This window comes from Heptranchias perlo, chromosome 1 (assembly GCF_035084215.1).
Source record: "Heptranchias perlo isolate sHepPer1 chromosome 1, sHepPer1.hap1, whole genome shotgun sequence".
Lineage (NCBI taxonomy): Eukaryota > Metazoa > Chordata > Chondrichthyes > Hexanchiformes > Hexanchidae > Heptranchias > Heptranchias perlo.
Genome location: NC_090325.1, coordinates 189522142 through 189545326, shown reverse-complemented (window position 1 = coordinate 189545326; position 23185 = coordinate 189522142). Strand labels below are relative to the sequence as shown.

Genomic DNA, 23185 nt, shown 5'->3' with positions numbered 1-23185 from the left:
ACTGCACGCTCAATATTTTGTTATGTTTGCCTCAAAGCAACAAAAAAAACAAAGAAAATTTTAAAATTCCAAATTAAATCCTTTCTGTCAATCTATTTTACCATCATAATTGCAAGCACAATGCATCTCTCTTCAAACTGTTGAACCAGATGATGATGATGTGGATGGTGATTTAAACGCGAACAGGTTTAAAACTACGGTCACGACTGACAGCAAGCAATTTATCTTCAGTGTGCATGAGTAAAAGAATTAAGGTTGTGGCTAATGATCTCATAACTTTCCAGATTAATATATATGGGGAGATTCTATTTATATGGCAATGTTTATCCACAGATTTAGCAGGCTGATTTGTAAGCAACTTACATTTCAAGCTCATAATTTGTTAGATTTAATTCAGAAAAACTTTTGGAAAGCCAGAAACAAACTATGAACCTGTTCATTTAGATTTATGAAATTCCAATTATAGTTTTCAAATTTAGCAACTACTTGCCATCAAAGTGTGTATTTAGTAAATGCTGCTTAAAATGTTGCTGTTTGTATACTTCAATCCTTAGCATGTGTCGCCGAAATATTGGCCCAGAATTTGCTGGGAAAATAACAGCGAGTTCATGTCACACACTGTAAATAATGTATTAAAAAAGCAGCAATTTGTAGTGAGGGAGAGAATCGCCACAAGTTGCTGGAAGTTTTGCGCCACTCCGTCATTAGCCTCGCGAAAACGGGAGCTTACCCTCAACCTTCGGCGAAGTGATACATTTTGGCAGGAAGAACGAGGAGAGGCAATATAAACTAAATGGTACAATTCTAAAGGGGGTGCAGGAACACAGAGACCTGGGGGTATATGTGCACAAATCAGGAAGAAGGCAAGACAGGTTGAGAAAGTGGTGAAAAAAGCATATGGGATGCTGGGCTTTATAAATAGAGGCATAGAGTACAAAAGTAAGGAAGTTATGTTGAACCTTTATAAAACACTAGTTCAGCCACAACTGGAGTATTGTGTCCAATTCTGGGCACCGCACTTTAGGAAGGATGTGAAGACCTTAGAGATGGTGCAGAAAAGATTTACTAGAATGATTCCAGGGATGAGGGACTTCAGTTGTATGGATAGACTGGAGAAGTTGGGGTTGTCCTCCTTGGAGCAGAGAAGATTAAGAAGAGATTTGATAGAAGTGTTCAAAATCATGACTGGTTTGGATAGAGTAAATAAAGAGAAACTCTTCCCATTGGCAGAAGGGTCAAGAACCAGAGGACAGAGATTTAAGGTGATTGGCGAAAGAACCAAAGGCAACATGAGGAAAAACATTTTTACGCAGCGAGTAGTTATGATCTGGAATGGACCTGAAAGGGTGGTGGATGCAAACTCAACCATGGCTTTCAAAAAGAAATTGGATAAATATTTGAAGAGAAAAAATTTGCAGGGCTATGGAGAAAGAGTGGGGGAATGGGACTAACAGGATTGCTCTTACAAAGAGCCGGCACAGGCTCGATGGGCAGAATGGCCGCCTTCTGTGTTGTAACGATTCTAAGATTCCCCATGAGTTTCAAGAAATTGCTGGACTTGTGCAACTGTGTAAATGAAATTATTCAAAGCCCAATAAATCTGAGAAAGAATTTGACATCATTTTTACACTATTCTTCTTGTACAGAAAGGCATCTCAGAGCATTTTACATGGCAGAGGACAAAAATGGAAGAAAAGGAAGGACAAAATGGTTGGAGGTGTGCAATAACACAGTTGAAGAGAAAGAGTTTTGGGAGGCTTTTGAAAGCAGGAAGAAAGCTGGTAAGGCAGAGGTGTTTAAGGAGGGAGTTCCATAGGCCAAGGGCTAAGTATCTGAAAGAGTGATTAACAACAGCAGTAGGCAAAGAGGAGTAAGTTGGTATTCGAGGACAAGGGGGTTCATGTGGAGATGTACAGCTGGAGGACATCAACAAGGTAAAATGAGGCAAGGCCATGGAGGGATTTAAAGAGAAGGGACTTGAATTCAATTCATTTTGACACAGGGAAGAATGGAGCTTAGAATCATAGAATGGTTACAGAACGGAAGGAGGCTATTCGGTCCGTTAAGTCCGTGCCGGCTTTCTGTATGAGCAATCCAGCTAGTCCCACTATCCCGCCCTATCCCCATAGCCCTGCAAATTTTTCTCTTCAAGTACTTATCCAATTCCCTTTTGAAAGCCATGATTGAATTTCCTCCACCATCCCTTCTGCCAGTGCATTCCAGATCATAATCATTCGCTGCATAAAAGTTTTTTCTCATGTCACCTTTGGTTCTTTTGCCAATGACCTTAAATCTATGTCCTCTGGTTCTTGACCCTTCCGTCAATGGTAACAGTATCTCTCTATCAAGACCCTTCATGATTTTGAATATCTCTATCAAATCTCCTCTCAACCTTCTCTGCTCTAAGAAGAACAACCCCAGCTTCTCCACGTAACTGAAATCCTTCATCCCTGAAATCATTCGAATAACTCTCTTCCCTCTCCAAGGCCTTCACATCCTCCCTAAAATGTGATGCCCAGAACTGGACACAATACTCCAGTTGTGGCCGAACCAGTGTTTTATAAAGGGTCATCATAACTTCCTTGCTTTTGTACTCTATGCCTCTATTTATAAAGCCCAGGATCCCGTATGCTTTCTTAACCTGCCCTGCCACCTTCAACGATTTGTGCACATATACCCCCCAGATCTCTCTGTTCTTGCACCCCTTTTAGAATTTTACCCTTTAGTTTATATTGCCTCTCCTCATTCTTCCTACCGAAATGTATCACTTCACACTTTTCTGCGTTAACTTTCATCTGCCACGTGTCTGCCCATTCCACCAGCCTGTCTATGTCCTCTTGAAGACTATCGCTGTCCTCCTCGCTGTTCACTACACTTCCAAGTTTTGTGTCAGCTGCAAATTTTGAAATTGTGCCCTGTACACCCAAGTCCAAGTCATTAATATATATCAAAAAAAGCACTGGTCCCAGTACCAACCCCTGGGGAACACCACAGTATATCTCCCTCCAGTTCGAAAAACAACCGTTCACCACTCCTCTCTGTTTCCTATTACTTAGCCAATTTCGTATCCATGCTGCCACTCCCCTTTTATTCCATGGGCTTCAACTTTAATGACAAGTGTGGCAAAGACGGGGGTTGATGGGGTGCAGGCTGAAAGCGCTGAATCCATTACAGTTTGTGGAAGATGGAGGTGAAGAGGCTGGCATGGAGAGTGCTGCTGTTGAGCCACAAAGTGATTAGGGTTTCAAAAGCAGTGAAAGAGAGATAGAGGCGGGCAATGTTTCAAAGGTGAAAGACAGCATCCTTGGTAAACAATTGGAGGTGGGAAGGAATCCTGAGCTCAGGTTAAGTAGTATGCCGCTGCTCCAGGACTTGAGAGTAAGGGAAGGTTAGTGATAGCTGATAACTGGTGAAAATGGAGGGGTGGAGGACTTTTCTATAGAAGGAAGAAGGGACAGTGCCAGAATATAGAGACACCTTGGTGGTATCAGCTAACATGAAGTTGAGTGGTCAGGAGCTGGGACATGAAGAGATCAACGGAGCTAGTGGTGGAGTTCATCGAAGAGTTTAACAATTGTTTGGTAAAAGATGGGAAAACAATTGCAGAATATGGGGGGAGACTGAGATTCAAGGGAAAGAGGAGAGAGAGAGGAATGATGTAGGAAGGCAGAAGTACTTGATCAGCCTTGTATTTGGTGTCTTAGATAACAATTGATGATGTGGTGGAAGCAGGTTGAAAACACAACCTGTGATGGATTATCTTTAAGATTTGTTAGTAAAGAACTCCCTGTTCAATTAGTCAATAACATTCTAAACTTCACTGTCCCAGAGGATAGGGGTGGGGGTGGTAGCCTAGATCAATGAGGTGAGCTTTACTCTATCTAAGCAGGCAGTAATATAACCATCTGCCTTCTCAGGTGGACATAAAAGATCCCATGGCACTATTTCGAAGAAGAGCAGGGGAGTTCTCCCCGGTGTCCTGGCCAATATTTATCCTTCAACCAAAATTACAAAAACAGATTATCTGGTCATTATCACATTGCTGCTTGTGGGTCCTTGCTGTGCACAAATTGACTGTCGCATTTCCTAAATTACAGCAGTGATTACACTTCAAAAGTACGTCATTGGCTATAAAGCATTTGGGACATCCCGAGGTCATGAAAGGTGCTATATAAATCCAAGTACTTTTCTTCCATTGAATATAACCTGGTGCAAGTTTTTAAAACTGTGTTGTGGGTAGCTATGTGGTACAATAGGTGAAATATTGATCTTTCAACCTCGAGTATGGATTAAAATCCAGCTACAACTGATGGGTTGAAAATCTCCTTTGTCTGCTGGGCACAAAGGTCGTGTGTGAAATATATTTGGGCGGCCTTAACCCAGGTCCCAGTGTTGGTAGTTCCACAACATAAAACTATGTTGATAAGCGTCAGTCAGCCCCCAAATTGACAAACTCAACTCACAAAGGCTACAGGATGACTGGTGTGGGAAATGGTTCAATACTGGCTCTTCTGACGTGGGGACTCAGCTATATTGTTGCATCAGAAAGAGGGAGCTTTACCCTGCATCTAACTCTACCATCACCACTGGGATTGCTTGATACCACTATTGGACACGTAAAATTGAAAACGATTCCAATTCCCAACATTAACATCTACCTGATGAGCATGAAGTCGTTTGCAAAATTGAACTTTAAGTTTGTATTTTAATTCTAGAGGCTGCACGTTATTGTAATGAAATTATTCTGATATTAGAGAAGCTTTATTACTTTAATATTCATGCTATTTTCAGGACTTCAGGGCAGGAGATGAAAGTGATTAAAACTGATGGACACATTGACATAGGAATTCCTTTGCATCTGTTAGTTTATCTAACGGTTATTGTGGCTAAGCTTTAAATAAAAGATATTTGAAAGACAAAGTAAATGAAGATCATACAAGTATTGTTTGGTGCAAAGTGATTTAATGTTTTAATATCTACTAATTTAAAAGTTAAGGTTTCTAACAGGCGGAAGACAAAGGATTTCCCAAATCAAATAAACACAATTTGATTCAGGGAATGTTCTTTTAAAGAGCATTATAAATCTATGTGCTGTATCGGTTGAAAAACTACATTATTTTTACTACATAATTAACTTGGCACACTGTGAAACCAAAACCAATAATTCATGGATGAAATGTAGAATTCTCATTGGATATACTGAATAACAAGACTGCAATTTACTCCAGGGGTTCAGGTGATATCATAAACAATGAGAGCAAGGCTCAAGATTTGTGGATGCAACACAATCTCTCATAGGAACAGGAGGAGGCCATTCAGCCACTCGAGCCTGTTTCCACCATTCAATTAGATCATGGCTGATCTGTACCTTAACTCCATCCACCCGCCATGGTTCCACTGTAGGACAACTCTTTAAAGGCAGACCTTTTGAGTTAAACGCAGACGTGTTGCATGGAACTCGTAACAACGTAATGATACAAGGCCACGTAACTAGTGAGTTATGTTGGCTATACTACAAGTGGTATAATCTCTGTTAATGACAAGGTTCCAATGTAGATACTGCTCAGTGATATCATGAGAACAATGTGCTGGGGGAAGCATTCATTTGTAATGTCACATCAGAAGCAATTCTAAAAAATATCACCTTTCCCAGCACAACAACATCCCAAGGAGCTTCACAGGAGCATAATCAGACAAAAATTGACACCAAGCTAAAGAAAGATATATTAGGAGGGGTTGGTCAAAGAGGTAAGTTTTAAGGAATATCTTAAAGGAGGAGGGGGAGAGCTGAAGAGGCGGCGAGGTTTCGGGAGGGAATTCCAAAGCTAAGGGCCTAGGCAGCTGAAAGCATAGCTGCCAACTGTGGGGCAAAATAAGTGGATGATGCAAAAAGGCCAGAGTTGGAGGAATGCTAGGTTCTTGGAGGGCTGTAGGGCTGGAGGAGATTACGAGGGATTTGAACATGAGGATGAGAATTTTAAAACTGAGGCGGGAGCCAGTGTCGGTCAGCGAGCACAGGGCTGAAGGGTGAACAGGACGTGTTGTGGGTTCGGATACGTGTCGCAGTGTTGGGTTGAGCTCAGGTTTATGGAGGGTGGAAGATGGCCTCTCGGAGAGCATTGGAATAGTCGAGTCTGAGTCCAGAGAACTGACCTGAGGCTGAGCCATTGCTAGAGGCTGAGTTATGAGGAAAGACTAGAGAAACTTAGGTTGTTCATCCTGGAAAGGAGATATCTGAGAGGTAATCTTATAGAGGGATATAAAATTGTAAACTGTATGAAAAAGGTAAATGCAGAAAATTACTTAGGACTGTGAGAGTAGGACAACGGGCCACAGGTTCAAACCAGTAAAAGACAAATACAGGACTGTTATCAGGAAGTTTTTCTTCACACAAAAAGAGTGATAAATACATTGAATGAACTCCTCCTAGACTAGCGGAGGTGAAAAGCCTAGAATTATTAAAGAATCAATTGAATGATGCAATGGATGGACTTTAGGATTATCTTAGATGGATAAACTAAGATAGGCTGAATGGCCATCCTATCTGTGATTACTTTGTGATGTGATACCAATACATGGGGGAGATATTTAAGCACTGGAGGTGGTGCAGACAAGAACCATGAAGCTGAGCCCTAGTGTTAGAGGTCTAAGTTGTGAGGAAAGACTGGTGAAACTGGGCTTTTCAGCTTTGAATCGATGTGTCGGAAAGATGATCTCTTAGATAGTGAAGGATATGGTAAAGGTAGGCCCAAAAAATTACTTCAACCTAAATTGGCAGAGTAGGACAAGAGGACACGGGCTCAAACCTGTTAAAAGGCAGATTTAGGACTGATGTCAGCATGTTCACACTAAAAGTAATCAATACATGGAACAGGTCTCTGGGTATAGTACTGGGGACGAAAATCTCGAAGTCGTTTAAGGAACAATTGGATGTTGGGGTCTTTAGGGTCATTCCAAATGGACGAGGAAGGCCATTTGGCCCCTCATAAGAAATAGGAGCAGGAGAAGGCCATATGGCCCTTCGAGCCTGCTCCGCCATTCGATCTTATTGAATGGCGGAGCAGGTTCGAGGGACCGCATAGCCTACTCCTGCTCCTATTTCTTATGAGGGGTCAAATAGCCTTATCATTCATTTTTTTCACATTGAGTTTTATGCTATACGCATTAAAGAAAGGAAGATTTTGATCAAAATAATTAGATTGAAACCCATTAATGAAATGCGATGCAGGGGCAGGCATAAAACTGACCACTTTCCCTCTTCTGGTACATAGAAAATGCATGGGATAAGAAAACGCAGTGCAGATAGTTGAAACTATGAAGACAGAACAAAAGCAGTGAAAGCATGTTTACTGCATTACATGCTCTGCTTGATGTACTCCTTATATTGAGAAGCTATGGCCCTGTGACTGGACTAAATTAAATGAAGCAAACAATCAAAACTTCATTCTTTTTTCCCAGCACGAATCATTAAGGAACGATATACAGTGGCCGTCTGTTCATTTTCGTTTCTTCTCGCAAGGTCCATTGTTGTGCAGCTCGTTGTACCATTTCTGCAAAAATTGATTTCAATTGTTTCATTGCTGTTTAATTTTCCCCTCTTTTCATGTAAAAAAATATCAAACACGAAATTAGGCTGATGTGAAATATTGCTCTTTAGAAACTGTGGACCCTCACATTTCCTCTAGTGCAAGGATCATAAACTCGATTCTAAATCGTTTCATATTCAACCCACTCCCATCCAGTAGAGACAAAGAGGGATTAAGGATTACATCGAATTTACAGCACAGAAACACACCAACAGGTCTATGCTGGTGTTTATGCTCCACATGAGCCTCCTCCCACCCTACTTTATCTAACCCTATCAGCATACCCTTCTATTCCTTTCTCCCTCATGTACTTATCTAGCTTCCCCTTAAATGCATCTATGCTATTCCCCTCAACCAGTCCATGTGGTGGCTAATTCCACACTCTCACCACTCTCTGGATAAAGAAGTTTCTCCTGAGTTCCTTATTGGATTTATTAGTGACTATCTTAAATTTATGACCCCTAATTTTGGATACCCCCACAAGTGGAAATATCTTTTCTACGTCTACCATAACAAACCCTTCATAATTTTAAAGACGTCTTTTAGGTCACCCCTCAGCCTTCTCTTTTCCAGGGAAAGGAGCCCCAGCCTGTTCAGTCTTTCCTAATAGTTGTAACATCTCATTTCTGGTATCATATTTATAAATCTTTTTTACACTTTCTACAGTGCCTCTATATCCTTTTTGCAATGTGGAGACCAGAACTGTGCACAGTACACCAAGTGTGGTCTAACCAAGGTTCTATATAAGTTTAGCCTAACTGCTCTGTTTTTGAATTCTTCTAGGAATGAAAATTGGTCTGAATTTTTTTTGGAAAAGCTCAAAACCCAGATGAATTAATCAATTAAAGTACGCCCCACAAAAAAAAATCATGCTCAGAAGAATAGTTTAATGGTTTCCATCCCACCAAGCAAGCAAAATGTCATTCTGGATAGTGGATCAAATGTTTGTACGTAGTTAAACGCTAACATTTGGAAATGGAGATATTCTTGTTGGTTTTGCTGCGTCTTAGCTTATTTTTGGCAGTCCACTGTATATTCTTCCATTTTTGCCATGTTTTTAATGGGAATCTGTTGGATTTCCTGTGTGTCTTGGTTGGGGGTTAGTCTTCCCTAGTGGTCCACATTTGGAATGGTTGGAGGGGGAGCAAAAAGAGAGGCGCATTTCTCTTTTTTAAGCACTCAGCGTAGTGCTAAGTGTCTGGTAAGGAGAATAGCCTCCAGAACCCCTGTATCCCCAAAGTGTTCCCTGTAAAATACAAGTGACTAACATTAACTAATAAGACCAACAAGTGGGGCCTTTACTTATGACCAATTGTGAAGGACTGGCAGATTTAAAAAAGGTTCAACCAGTATTATATATTACGACCTAGCCAATAGGGTGGGGTAAGCAGTGAAGCAGTCAATGCAAACTAAGTGGACCATGGTCAGTGGCCAGTCTGCTAACTAGAAATTTCAGAAACGTGAGCAAGATGTCTAAAGTCCTTTATTTTTCTCACCCTCTTCTCTTTCATGATACAAAGGATTAGATCCTTCCTCACCCAATGTCCATTACACATACACTGCCAGCAGACGTTGCTGGGTAGTGAGCAGATGCAGAATCCTGAGTGATTTTGCCCTTCTGACTGTGATGTCCCAGCTAACTCAGCACAAACCGGGGACCTTCCTGATCTGTGTGACTCAACTGTCACTGCATAGGCTCACTGAACCATCAGGCAGAAACTGCCATCTTTCTTCACTGTCACTAATGAAAGCACGCTCTTAAAAAATCACATTTCAAAGTCATGTCTTCCAGTCATTTCGTTGGTAGTTCATTAATTATAGAGAAGAACATAATTTTTTTCTTTTTACACGGGCTATTTTTTTCCATGGAGAGGACTGTGGGGTCAATAATAATAATTAGGCAAGAGGAGACTAAGAGCACAATTGTCATTCTCTCGGTAAACCTTAACCAAGCTTTAGGACAATAGGAACAGCAGTAGGCCATTCAGCCCCTCGAGCCTGTTCCACCATTCAATTAGATCAAGGCTGCTCTGTACCTCAACCCCATTTATCCATCTTTCTCCCCCATCCCTCGATACCCTTACCTAACAAAAATCTATCGGTCTCAGTTTTGATAATTCCAGTTGACCCAGCATCCACAGCCTTTTGGAGGAAGAGAGCTCCAGATTTACGAATGGAAATGTAATGATACTGTATTAGGTACAGATATATTGCTCTGATCACAATAAATACTCTCATATTGGTCAAAGACCAGTACCAGGATATAATAGTCATGCTGTTTGAACTTTTGAAAAAAAAAAGAATTGCATGATGACACTTTCTGAACTACTTTCAAGACACATGGAGCTGTAATAATGATTGCGGTCTCAAAACACCATTTTTGTGCTGTTTTAATTAATGTCTACTAAATATATATTATTAAAGCTTATCATGATTGTGGTTTTTTTTGTTTCACTGTCAGGAGCAAAAGCTAGCGATAATGTTTGATAAGCATGATATGTAAATGAAGACAACTGCTTTTTGTCAAATGTATCACTTAAAAGTAAAAAGGAGGAAATTGAAAATCAACCATTAGGCACTGTCTGTTGAATTATGCATTTTTGAGTCACAAAGCTTCATTGCCAGGAATTCTGAGCGTCAATTAACTTCTCACCAATGCGTTAAGGGTTTATTGTCGGAGGAGGAAGGGGGCGGATGTGGTGCTCCCTGAAGATTCACAAAATTCTCCGGAAGGAGCTGCACAGAAAGCATTTCAACAGCTTTAATTCTAGCTTCCAGGAAAGAATTAACAATTGATTGCTCAACAATAAATTGAAACAAATTTGTATTAATGAATCACTACGGAATAATCAGAGTGACCCCCACAGTGATTCTGGCTTTATCTGCTTAAAGACGAAGGATACCAAATATGCAAAGCGCTAACAGTGTCCGCTGTGGCTCAGTTGGTGTCACTCTCGCCTGAGTCAGGTCGTAGGTTCAAGTCCCACTCCAGAGACTTGAGCACATAATCTAGGCTGACGCTGAGGGAATGCTGCATTGTCGGAGGTGCCGTCTTTCGGGTGAGATGTTAAACCGAGGCCCCGTCTACCCTCTCAAGTGAACGTAAAAGATCCCAGGGCACCATTCGAAGAAGAGCAGGCGAGTGCTCCCCAGTGTCCTGGCCAATATTTATCTTTCAACCAACACCTAAAACAGATTATCTAGTCGTTATCGCATTGCTGTTTGTGGGACCTTACTGTGCGCAAATTGACTGTTGCATTTCCTACATTACAACAGCAACTACACTTCAAAAGTACTTAATTGGTTGTAAAGCACTCTGGGACATCCTGAAGTCATGAAAGGCGCCATATAAATGCAAGTTCTTTCTTTCTTTAACCCTCCAAAGTAATTTCAAGAAAATGAAGTACAATTTTTCTATGCGATGGAAGATAGAATTGCTTCTATTGGTGAATTTCTCTTTCATAGAGATTACTGGGGGGGGGTTTTAACATTCCTACGATGGGCAGGAGAGGGTTGGGGGGAGGGGCTTAAATTGTGAAAAATGGCAATCGCAACCAGCCCGCAGTGAACGCACCAACTTCCGGTTTTACTGCGACAGGTTTGGGGGTGGCTGAGTAACCCACTCTGGAGAGGCAAGTCAGCGATTATAATATGTTAATGAGGCTGCCTTCCACAGATTCTGGCTGCTGGCCGGGCTTCCCAGTGCTCAGAGAACCTGGCAACTAAAGGGAGGCGAGAGCTGCCGGATCCGGCAGGTAAGTGCTTTTCCAGCACTGCTGTGGGCCAGGAGCAGGAGTGCCTCATCCTGGCTCCCCAAGCAAATTTGCCGCGATCTCTCCCTCCCCCATGATCTCCTTCGCCCCCCCCCCCCCCCCCCCCACCCCGCAATCTCCCCCCTCCACCATCTCTCCCTCCCTCTCTTTGCTTTCAGTCAGTTTCTCCAGTTTGCAGCAGTTGTAAACCTTTGCTTCTCCGCACATGTTTCTTCCCCACTGACCTGCCAGATGCCAAACCATATATTTTGTACCCCACTGGCTCGCTCGCTCTCTGTCTCTCACATCCACACAGGTAGATAAACTCAACCATTGGTGTTAACGAAACATCAGAGCAAAGCCAATCGCCATTACAATTTTAAATAAAATTAAAACCTTCCTCCTTATTTTAAATGTGTTGAGAACAAGTAAAAACTGATAAAGGAGGTAAATTTACAAGCTGTTGCAAGTTCTGATTGCTTATAAACCAATTCATGCAAAAGTGCAACTGGGTGCAATCATGCCAGTGTTTAATTCGGCTGGACTAGACTTTCTAAAATGAAATAAACTTATACAACATTTTTAAAAAGTGAACTGGTTAGTCCTTTTTTTGCTCATATCGACCTAAAATAAAAATGACTGACTTGCTGAGCTCAAATATCCTCAATTTGGAGGTCACATTGTGAACTACATTTTCAAAAAAAAAGTTAAGGTCATAAATAAATTTTCATTTCTATTATTTATTAAATCCTTTCATATTCAAACCTTTATATTCAGTGCTCATCTCAGAATATTCCGAGCCATACCGCAAAGCTGTATGGTTACAAAGTCAACTGCAGCACACCATTTTAAGCGAAACAACAGGACAAATGTGCGCCTGTTTGATGTAGAGTTGCCAGTGCAAATGATGACCAAAATAAAATCATTACCGTCCGTTTTTAACAGCACATCAATATCTGACCCAACAGCAGTAACATTGATTTTTAACCTTCTACAATGCAAGTTTGAACTTTCAGGGACTTTACTCAATAAAGGTGAAATCAAATTGAAAGGCCTTTCAATAATTTTATTAAATATATCTGTCTGAATTTTTTTTTTTCTGTAGCCTTTCAGCTGACACACCAGGCATTATGTTTGGAATATTTTAACCGTGCCGTTTTGCTTACAAAATGCAACTCATCAATTTTCATCACTGATGCTCCGAGCAGTCACGTAGCATCATAGTAGAGATGTGAGCATTTGAACTTTTCAGGCCAAGAGGCAAAGTAATTATTGTACCATCTAATCTTGCAATTGCAAGAAGAGGCTGTAATTGTAATAGGATCATACCATGCAAAACTGTGCAGAAGACATCACAAGGTAACAATCTCTATGCATCTGCTGGAATACGGATTTGATGGGCCATGCTTGATTGCTTTTCAGGAGCTGGGAAGGAATTTTTGACAGGGGTTCCTGAATTTGCTATGGCTCTCTGTTTTTTTTCACCTCTCTCAGTATATGGGGGGGTGGGGAGATCGAAGAAGTGGGGATACATGGATGAGTCCACTGAGAAATGGGGTGAGAGTGACTGAGCCTGAAGACCTTGTCTTGACTGTATATCATGGCATGGTACACAACATAACATAAACATTGGAAGCTGGACCAGCACAGAAAAGTTGACTCTGGGCAAAACACAATAGACGAATGAATGTTTGTTCCTAAACAGAATCCAGAAGGATACATTCTAAATGTACCAAACAATATCCCTGTCACTCTAATTGTAAGCTATTCCACCTCCAAGCATAAAATTAAATATAAAATCCTCATGTAAGTATAAAATATTCCACAATTATTCAGCTTTTCATGCTCAACACTTTAATTAAGCCAGTGGCTTATTTCACGTCTATATGCAGCAGTATGCTTTAGAAGTAATTACTTTTAAGTAGCGTAGGATGAGTTGGAGATTAAGTATTTTCAATATAACCCACCCTCCTCTTACATGTCTCCCTTTCCCTCTATCCAATTTTCTCCACTGTTCTCAAATGTTCTGTGGACCATGATGGTCACTAAGCTGTCATAGTCACATAATACAAAGAAAGGAAACTGGTCTAGGGATATACAATGTATGACATAAGGGTGGATAGGTTTTCTGAGTTTTACTTAAATCACCTTTGGGGGCAGGAGAGAATTTTTTTCCTGAGGAGATTGCATGGGTTGAGTAAAGCTTATAATCCAGCAGAATGTCCCTGGCAGAGAGATGAGGAGCTAAGCAGCCTTTCCTCATCCCACGCCTTCTTATATTCTCTTCTCTCCTAAGAGTGGTGACAGGCTGGGACAGGGTACCACAGACACAGGCAGCCTTTCATGCAGTCACCCAACTAACCATTCTTCAGATGCAAGTATTGACAGTGAATATTGATGGGCCATCTGTACCCCTTAGCCAAGGCAAAGGTTCACTTTCAGCCTCCTAGGGTGAATAAATTATTTCTTTGATGACTGATAATTTACATGCACTTACTTATAAATCCAGAGTAATTATATATATATTTATATGGAAAAAAAATTTCAAAGCTTTGCCCACTTTCCTTGCATTTACTTTCCCACCAGAAATATTTTGCATAAACTGAACAAGGCTGATTGAGATTGCTGTAATTCTCGAATTTATAACAATAGATCAGCCATGATCTAATTGAATGGCAGAGCAAGTTCAAGGAGCTGAATGGTTTCCTAATGTTCCTAACTGGATATGGATGTTTTATAAACTTAGGATGGAATGAAAAAAACAATACTACTTTATAGCTTCCTGAACTGGATGTGAAAACATTACACAATAAGAACTCACGCTAATGTAATTATTAAATAGTAATTATAAATTATAATTACGAATAGAGGCATAGAGTACAAAAGTATGGAAATCATGATGAACCCTTATAAAACACTGGTTTGGCCGCAACTGGAGTATTGTGTCCAGTTCTGGGCACCGCACTTTAGGAAAGTCGTGAAGGCCTTAGAGAGGGTACAGAAGAGATTTACTAGAATGACTCCAGGGATGAGGGACTTTAGTTACGTGGATAGACTGGAGAAGCTGGGGTTGTTCTCCTTGGAACAGAGACGGTTGCGAGGAGATTTGATAGAGGTATTCAAAATCATGAAGGTTCTAGACAGAGTAGATAGAGAGAAACTGTTCCCATTGGCGGAAGGGTCAAGAACCAGAGGACATAGATTTAAGGTGATTGGCAAAAGAACCAAAGGTGACATGTGGAAAAACATTTTTACATAACGAGTGGTTAGGATTTGGAATGCACTGCCTGAGAAGGTGGTGGGGCCGATTCAATCATGGCCTTCAAAAGGGAACTGGATAAGTACTGGAAAGAAAAAAATTTGCAGGGCTACGGGGAAAGGGCGGGGAAGTGGGACTAGCTGGATTGCTCTTGCATAGAGCTGGCATGGACTTGATGGGCTGAATGGCCTCCTTCTGTGCTGTAATCTTTCTACCTTTCTATGATTCTATTAACAATTCAGTGGTTGCATGATTGCTGTGGAAAGGTACAATCACACAATCAGCAGGTTTCTTTTGATCCATCTCCGTGTTCCACCAAAGCTTGACACGTCCACCAGCACAGAGGAAACAGATGATGTTTCAATGATGAATGAACCAATTGCATAAAACACAAACTAGAAGTTGCTATCATGAAGTACTCCCGGTGCCACACACTAGTAGAAATAGGATAGTGCAGATGAATGCATGGCTGGACAGATGGTGCACGAGAGAGGGCTTTAGATTCTTAGGCCATTGGGACCGGTTCTGGGGGAGGTGGGACCTGTACAAGCCGGACGGGTTGCACCTCAACAGGGCCGGGACCAATATCGTTGCAGGGAGGTTTGCTAGTGCAGTTGGGGAGGGTTTAAACTAGCTTGGCAGGGGGATGGGAAGCTGAGCATAGATTCAGAAGGGAGAGAAGCAGAGCTGGAAATGGAAGGCAGAAAGTTAGTAAGCGAGTTTGGAAGGCATAGGAAACAAAGACTAGAAAATGGACAACAAAGGAGTTTGGCAGTGCTTAATGGTATATACTTCAATGCAAGGAGTCTAGTGAATAAGGCAGATGAGCTGAGGGCACAGATAGACACGTGGAAGTATGTTACCATAGCTATTACTGAAACACGGCAGCTCAACATTTCTGGTTACAGGGTTTTCAGACGAGATAGAGACGGTGTCGCAATATTGGTTAAACAAATAATTACAGCTGTAAGGAGGGATGATATGTTAGAAGGATCTTCAAATGAGGCCATATGAGTGGAACAGGTACAGAAATATTATCCCAAATTTCATTGAAATTTCTTTTATTGAATATGAGGAGTTTTTTCTGCCTTATTATGCATTTCTAAACACACCTGATGAATGCTTTAAGGGAATGAACTGCATAATTTTTAAATCAACCATTAATTGTGTCTAAATGTTTCTGCATCAAAACTTTGCACACAAATTGGAAAATAATTGGAAAGTGTACCAATTTATTCCTGGAAGACAACACAAATGTGGAATAGAAGCAGCTGACTATTGTTTTTGTGGTAATGTAACTAATTTAAAATGATTTTTCAGCATGGTCACCATCTGGTGCCATTCTATTGTTTTACTTGGTTGGATACAGTTTTTTTTACAGCCAGACATGCAATTCTCCCCTCAAAATACAGACCAACAAACTGCCCACCTTACTTCAATGTAGCATTTCTGTTATCTACATAATTCTAAACAAATGCAAACAAATGAATTTTTCCTGAACACAAGTACAAACTTGTTAAATTTTTAATAATTTTCTCCAATTGCTGATCAAAAATTTTTTGCATTTCTTCTGCTGAAAACATTAACAATTTATTCCCCTTTTATAATCAAATAAAACATAACCAATTGCAGAACTACAACTTTTTATTTATACTAACTTACTTATTGAATTGCATACGATTTATTTGCAAAATGCTGTATGGTTGTGAAAAATAATTCTCCCAACAAAAGTGAAGGCAGGAGTACAAACAGAAATATCGGTTACTAACAAGCTAGAGTGCAATTTGTTGAAGTTGTAGGTTTGTGCTTCTGAAAAGACCTTGTATAACGCCTCCTGCACAAACAGATTTTGACATGTGTGAGCGAAATTCATCGACTACAATTTTCACTGCAATTAAACTTTGGACTGAAGCTTTAACAGAACTAAAAAGTTACTTAAAATTGAAGAAGGAAAAGCTCGGGGGAGTTAATAAATTCTGGTCAACGCACTCCCATCTGTGTCTCTACAAAACTCACCACAACACGCGCCATTAGAGATAACTTTTTTCAGGCTATGTTTTGTTCAGTAGAAACACTCTTGTCTCTGAGTCAGAAGGTTTAACCCCGTTCACTCCAAGGACTTGTGCACACAATCTAGGCTGACACTCCAGTGCAGTAATGAGAGAGTGCTGCATTGTCGAAGGTGCTGCCTTTTGGATGAGACATTAAACAAAGGTTCCATCTGCCTGTTCAGTTGGACGTAAGACATCCCACGACACTATTTGAAGAGGAGCAGGTGAGTTGGCCAACAGGTGGCCTAGCTAAAATTTATCCCTCAACCAACACAACCAAAACAGATTAACTGATCGTGGCTCAGAGGTAGCACTCTCGTCTTTGAGTCAGAAGGTTTTGGGTTCAAGTCCCACTCCAGGGACTTAAGTACAAAATCTCGGCTGACACTCCAGTGCAGTGCTGAGGGAATGTTGCACTATTGGAGGTGCTGTCTTTCGGATGAGATGTTGAACAGAGGTCTGCCCCCTCAGGTGGATGTAAAAGATCCCATGGCACTATTTCGAAGAAGAGCAGTGGAGCTCTTGCCAATATTTATCCCTCAACCAACATCGCTAAAAACAGATTATCTGGTCATTATCTCATTGCTGTTTGTGGGACCTTGCTGTGCACAAATTGGCTGCCACATTACAACAGCAACTACGCTTCAAAAGTACATCATTGGTTGTAAGGGTGCTTTGGGACGTCCTGAGGTCGTGAAAGGCGCTATATACATGTCAGTTCTTTCTTGCTTGCTGAAGACCCATCCATTTACCTCTCCTCCAAACCTATGACCCATTTTGATGACGCAATTATGGATGCGGCCCACACGTCCCCATCCTCTGGAGCGGTGTAACTGTTAGCAGAAAGGAGGCTACCATTAGCCAAATAATCCCTATCTGCTAGGGATTACTGACATACTCATTGGTTTCTGTGAGATCGGAGGCTTCCGGATTATATTCAAGGCCAGGCTAAAGCACTAGACCACCATTAAACGCCAACAATCTGGCCAACATGTCATTGTGGAAGCCCAGGAGGGGAGCAGAGACTCGAAATGACAGGTCTTCCTGAAACTAGAAAATCTAGGATATCCCTTAACACCGGGTAGGGGAGAGCGTGTGTGTATTTTTTTTTAAGAAAAGAGAACGTGGTTGGGGGAAAGTTCTGTAGAGAAAGTATTCTTGTCTCGTTTCTTCTTCTTCTTCTATAAGTACTTAAGAGACAAAACCAACAACCAGAGATAACTCTGCAATGATAGAACGTGGTGCTATGCTCTGAGCACCTGCAAGGCTAGAACTAGTGAAGGGTTTAGGCTTGGGATTATTTTAAATCTCTGATGGAAACATTTTGGAGCTTTTTAAAAAAAAAATAAACCATATTTCACAGCAATACCGATTCTGAGAGGTTACAACTATCAGGAGAGGTTGAACGGGCTGGGGCTCTTTTCTCCAGAAAAGAATCATAGAAAATTTACAGCACAGAAGGAGGCCATTCGGCCCACCGTGTCCATGCCGGCTGAAAATGAGCCACCCAGCCTAATCCCACTCTCCAGCACTTGGTCTGTAGCCTTGAGGTTATGGCACTTCAGGTGCATATCCAGGTACTTTATAAATGAGTTGAGGCTGAAGGGTGACCTGATAGAGGTCTTTAAGATTATGAAAGGGAAGACGTAGAGAAGATGTTTCCACTTGTGGGGGGGAGACTAAAGCTGGAGGGCATAAATATAAGATAGTAACTAATAAATCCAATAGGGAATTCAGGAGAGAGTGGTTCGAATGTGGAAAACGCAAACCACATGGAGCAGTTGAGGCAAATAGCATCGATGCATTTAAAGGGAAGCTAGATAAACACGTGAGGGGAAAAAGGAATAGAAGGTTATGCTGATAGGGTTGGATGAAGAGTGGTGGGAGGAGGCTCTTGTGGAGCATAAACACTGGCATGGACCAGTTGGGCCGAATGGCCTGTTTCTGTGCTAGACATTCCATGTAAATCTATTCAGGATGTGGATTCAGTTTAGAACAGAATATCCCTACTAAAGTCAATGCTTATTTCAGTGCATTATCTTTGCAATGTTGTAAACCATGTACATCTTGCAGACTTGTGTCCTCTTTGAGGAAGACAATACAAGTGTATATCAAGGCATAAATGACGATAAGTTAGAACACAAAACATTTCTAATTTGTTATTACCACACCAGTAATAGCTCGGTTGCATCCCATTTTAGTACTTCCCAAAACATACCGCATTCAACTGGCTAATAAGTCTCCAGTCACCTAGGTTAGTTAAACCAACCAGAAGAAAAGCTGGTAACCTGGAACAAGCGATACACCGTGTGATCAGTAACTCACTCTTTTGGAGTCCCTGGGACTTTTGGTCCTTCGAGCTTCATCTTCAGTTCAGCTGGTACATGCAGAATATCCACACATGATTTAATGGAGTGGTTTGAGTCTTCTCGGTACACTGAAAAGATAATTGAAGCATCAGTAATTATTCTTCAGACACGGTGCTCTGATAAAGGATCATACCCAAAAGGTTAACCTTTCTTTTTCAGATGTTGAGTGCTCTGTGTGCATTGCCTGCATTTTCTGTTTTTATATCTATTATTATATTACTCATTGCTGTAAAATAAGGTAAATGGCGCTTAATGCATTCAATATGACAATTCGCACATGCAAATAAAAGCTACTCCACAACAGAACAGCTTTTTAAAATCGAAGTTAATCCTTCTCAGCACAAATCTTTCCTCCTTGTGAATGTTTAGCAGAAAAAAATCTACGTAAGGAGCCAATTTTTGCAGCTGTTGTATGATGGATATCACGTGGGCCTTGTATAATCTGCAAAGAACTAAAAGGTCTCGAACTCTCCCTGTTATTTCAACTTAATTCCTATTACAACCTTCAACTACTGTGTTTTAATTAAGCAGCCACCAGCCAGCACCATGCCTTAATCATTCTGAGTACAACATTATTGCATAATAATTATTAAAATGGTATTGTGCACGAACCATAAAATTGTTATGTGAACAGGTACAGGCAGCATTATAAAACATAGTAAGGGGTGGTCACAAGGTCAACTCCACTCTAATTAAAATAGTGAATACAGCACAATGGTGTTTTATCCTCAGTGCTGTGAGGACCAAATCAATAATTCTGTCAGCTAAAAGGGCTGCAATGTATCCCACACAACACTGCAATGCAAGTGGCACAGACTCTCAGTTACAAATGCTCAGCTTGGAGGCTTGATTACCTCAATGTCGGTCAGATGGAGGGTAACAGTGGCAAAGATGGCAAGGAAAGCTGATAGAAGAGTGGGAATACGCAAGAAAGTTCAATCCTACTTGTCACCTTTGGCAAATGTTCTACAGACCCTCTATCCACCCAATGAGAGAAAACTATACACTATTTGGTAGACTAACGGTAAAACACAATTCTTATTGGCCTAGACCTAGTATGGACCAAAACCTTATAGCCTCCTGGGCTTGATAAAGAAGGTCTACTCTGTGCCGGAGCCTATATTCCCCAAAATTGAAGATATATGACTGGACTGTCAGTCCACGTACAAGATTAGAAGTGCAGCAAAACCACAAGTTAAGCCAGATCTCCATGCTTATGCTAGTAACACAAGAGTGAAATTTGTTACAACAGGATTTTACAAGGATTGATTTGGACAGTGGTTTAATTACACTGTCCTAGGCCTCCATGGCGATTAGGCACTGGGTTAGTTGATCTCAGCCAGAGCAGGGGTAGGTGCACTTATGTGGCTCGGTGTCAAATTTTGTCTGATAACGCTCCTGTGAAGCGCCTGAGGACATTTTACTACGTTAAAGGTGCTAAATAAATGTGAGTTGTTGTTGCTGCTGCTGCTGCTGCTGTTGTTGTTGTTGTTGTTGTTGTTGTGGCAGCGGAGTCTTTTTATAGTTTCATAGTAGTTTCATAATATGATTCAGCACAGGAGGCCATTCGGCCCATCGTGCCTGTGCCAGCTCTTTGAAGGAGCTATCCATTTAGTCCCACTCCCCTGCTCTTTCCCCATAGCTCTGTAATTTTTTTCCCTTCAAGTATTTAACCAATTCCCTTTTGAAAGTTATTATTAAACCTGCTTCCACCACCCTTTCAGGCAGCGCATTCCAGATCATAAAAACTCGCTGCATAAAAAAAATGTTTCCTCATGTCGCCTCTGGTTCTTTTGCCAATCACCTTAAATCTGTGTCCTCTGGTTACCGACCCTTCTGCCACTGGAAACGCTCTCTCCTTATTCACTATATCAAAACCATTCATGATTTTGAACACCTCTATCAAATCTCCTTTGAAACCTTCTCTGCTCTAAGGAGAACAACCACAGATTCTCCAGTCTCTCCACATAACTGAAATCCCTAATCCTTGGAACTATTCCAGTAAATCTCTTCGACACCCTCTCATAGGCCTTGACATCCTTCCTAAAGTGTGGTGCCCAGAATTGAACACAATACTCCAGCTGAGGCCTAACCAGTGTTTTATAAAGGTTTAACATAACTTTCTTGCTTTTGTACTCTGTGCCTCTATTGATGAAGCCCAGGATTCTATATGCTTTTTTAACCACCTTCTCAACCTGTTCTGCCACCTTCAAAGATTTGTGTACACCCCCAGGTCTCTCTGTTCCTGCGCCCCCTTTAGAATTGTACCATTTAGTTTACATTGCCTCTCCTCATTCTTCCTACCAAAATGCATCACTTCACATTTCTGTGTATTAAATTTCATCTGCCATGTGTCTGCCCATTTCACCAGTCTATGTCCTCCTGAAGTCTGTTACAATCCTCCACATTGTTTACTACATTTCTGAGTTTCGTGTCATCTGCAAACTTTGAAATTATACCCTGTATACCCAAGCCCAGGTCATTAGTATACATCAGTAAAAATGTAGTGGTCCTAACACTGGCCCTTGGGGAACACCACTGTATACTTCCCTCCTGTCTGAAAAACAACCATTCACCACTACTCTCTGTCCCTTAGCCAATTTTGTATCCATGCTACCACTGTCCCTTTAATCCCAATGGGCTTTAATTTTGCTAACAAGCCTATTATGTGGTACTTTATCAAATGCCTTTTGAAAGTCCATGTACACATCAACCGCACTACCCTCATCAACCCTGTCCGTTATTTCTTCAAAGCTCTCTATCAACTTAGTCAAACATGATTTTCCTTTAACAAATCCATGCTGACTTTCATTTATTAGTCCATACTTTTCCAAATGCTAATTAATTTTGTCCCGGATTATTATCTCAAAGTTTCCCCACCACCAACATTAGGCTGACTGGCCTGTAACTGCCGGGTTTATCCCTCTCCCTTTTTTTTTTGAACGGGGTTGTAACATTTGCAATCCTCCAGTACCGCTCCCATATCTAAGGAAGATTGGAAGATTGTGGCCAGAGCCTCTGCAGTTTCTACCCTTACTTCCCTCAGTAACCTAGGATGCATCACATCCGGACCAGGTGACTTTTCTACTTTGAGTACTGCCAACCTTTAAGTACCTCCTCTTTACTATTTTTAACCTATCCATTATCGCTACCACCTCCTCCTTTAATGCTACATAGGCAGCATCCTCTTCTCTAGTGAAGACCCGATGTGAAGTATTCATTTAGTATCTCAGCCATACCCTCTGCCTCCACAAGAAGATCTCCTCTTTTGTCCCCAATCGGCCCCACCCATCTTTTGACCCTTTTACTATTTATTCATTTATAAAAGACTTTTGAGTTCCTTTTTATGTTAGCTGCGAATCTATTCTCACACTCTTTCTTTGCCCCTTTTACTTCCTTTTTTAGATCTCCTCTGTACTTTCTGTATTCAGCTTGGTTCTCTACTGTATTATGAACTATTTTGACATCACTATTAGCCCTAAAGAAAATAAATGTAAGTCGTTGCAGCCCATTCTAGCGGGCATAAATTCACAGCACAAACTGGCTATATAACACAGCACTAAATTGGTAATCTCCCTGACAGAGCACAAAGATGGCTGGGATAGGTAATGAAAATGGCAAGGGGTAATTAATTTGAGTTTAAGGCATGGACAGAGTAAAGGGAGCTTCAGTCTGCACCTAATATGTGTTAGATTCGAGCCTGAAATGCATGGCAATCCTTCAACTTAATGGGTACAAAATTCACCAAAGGAAAAAAAAAATTAATAATATATCTCCGTATAATAACTAGGCTCTTATCGCGCTCACAATTAGAAGCAAGATTGAATAGTCCTTGAAATTATACTGTCCACATTCGATTTAAATAAAACCAATCGAAAGGATGTATAATACTCCAATTTGCTTAACGTTGCTGTAAAATGTGATGCTTGGGGGGGGGAAATATGCCACAGTAGCTGATATCATTATGGATATATTCCTATTACATCAGGTAGAGTTTTTTCTGCAGGTGCAAGAGAGATGGAGTTGGTTTAGAAAATTATAATTTTGTGATGTGCACTAAAAAGAAGGCTGCCTCTTTGGGAATCAATATTATCCTTACATCCAAGGAAATGTTAGTAAATAAGGCAGATTGAGAACCACACATCATAAAAAATCATCACCATCAGAG

General features: G+C 41.0%; 1 protein-coding gene across 1 annotated transcript in view; it reads right to left on the bottom strand.

Moving 5' to 3' along the window:
- The window catches only part of ccser1 (coiled-coil serine-rich protein 1), a 1034597-nt gene that overhangs the window by 747166 nt on the left and 264246 nt on the right, over positions 1-23185 (bottom strand). The window contains exon 5 of the mRNA XM_067994468.1: positions 18974-19085. Coding sequence (XP_067850569.1) covers positions 18974-19085 — 112 coding nt within the window. The remainder of the gene's footprint in view (positions 1-18973; positions 19086-23185) is intronic.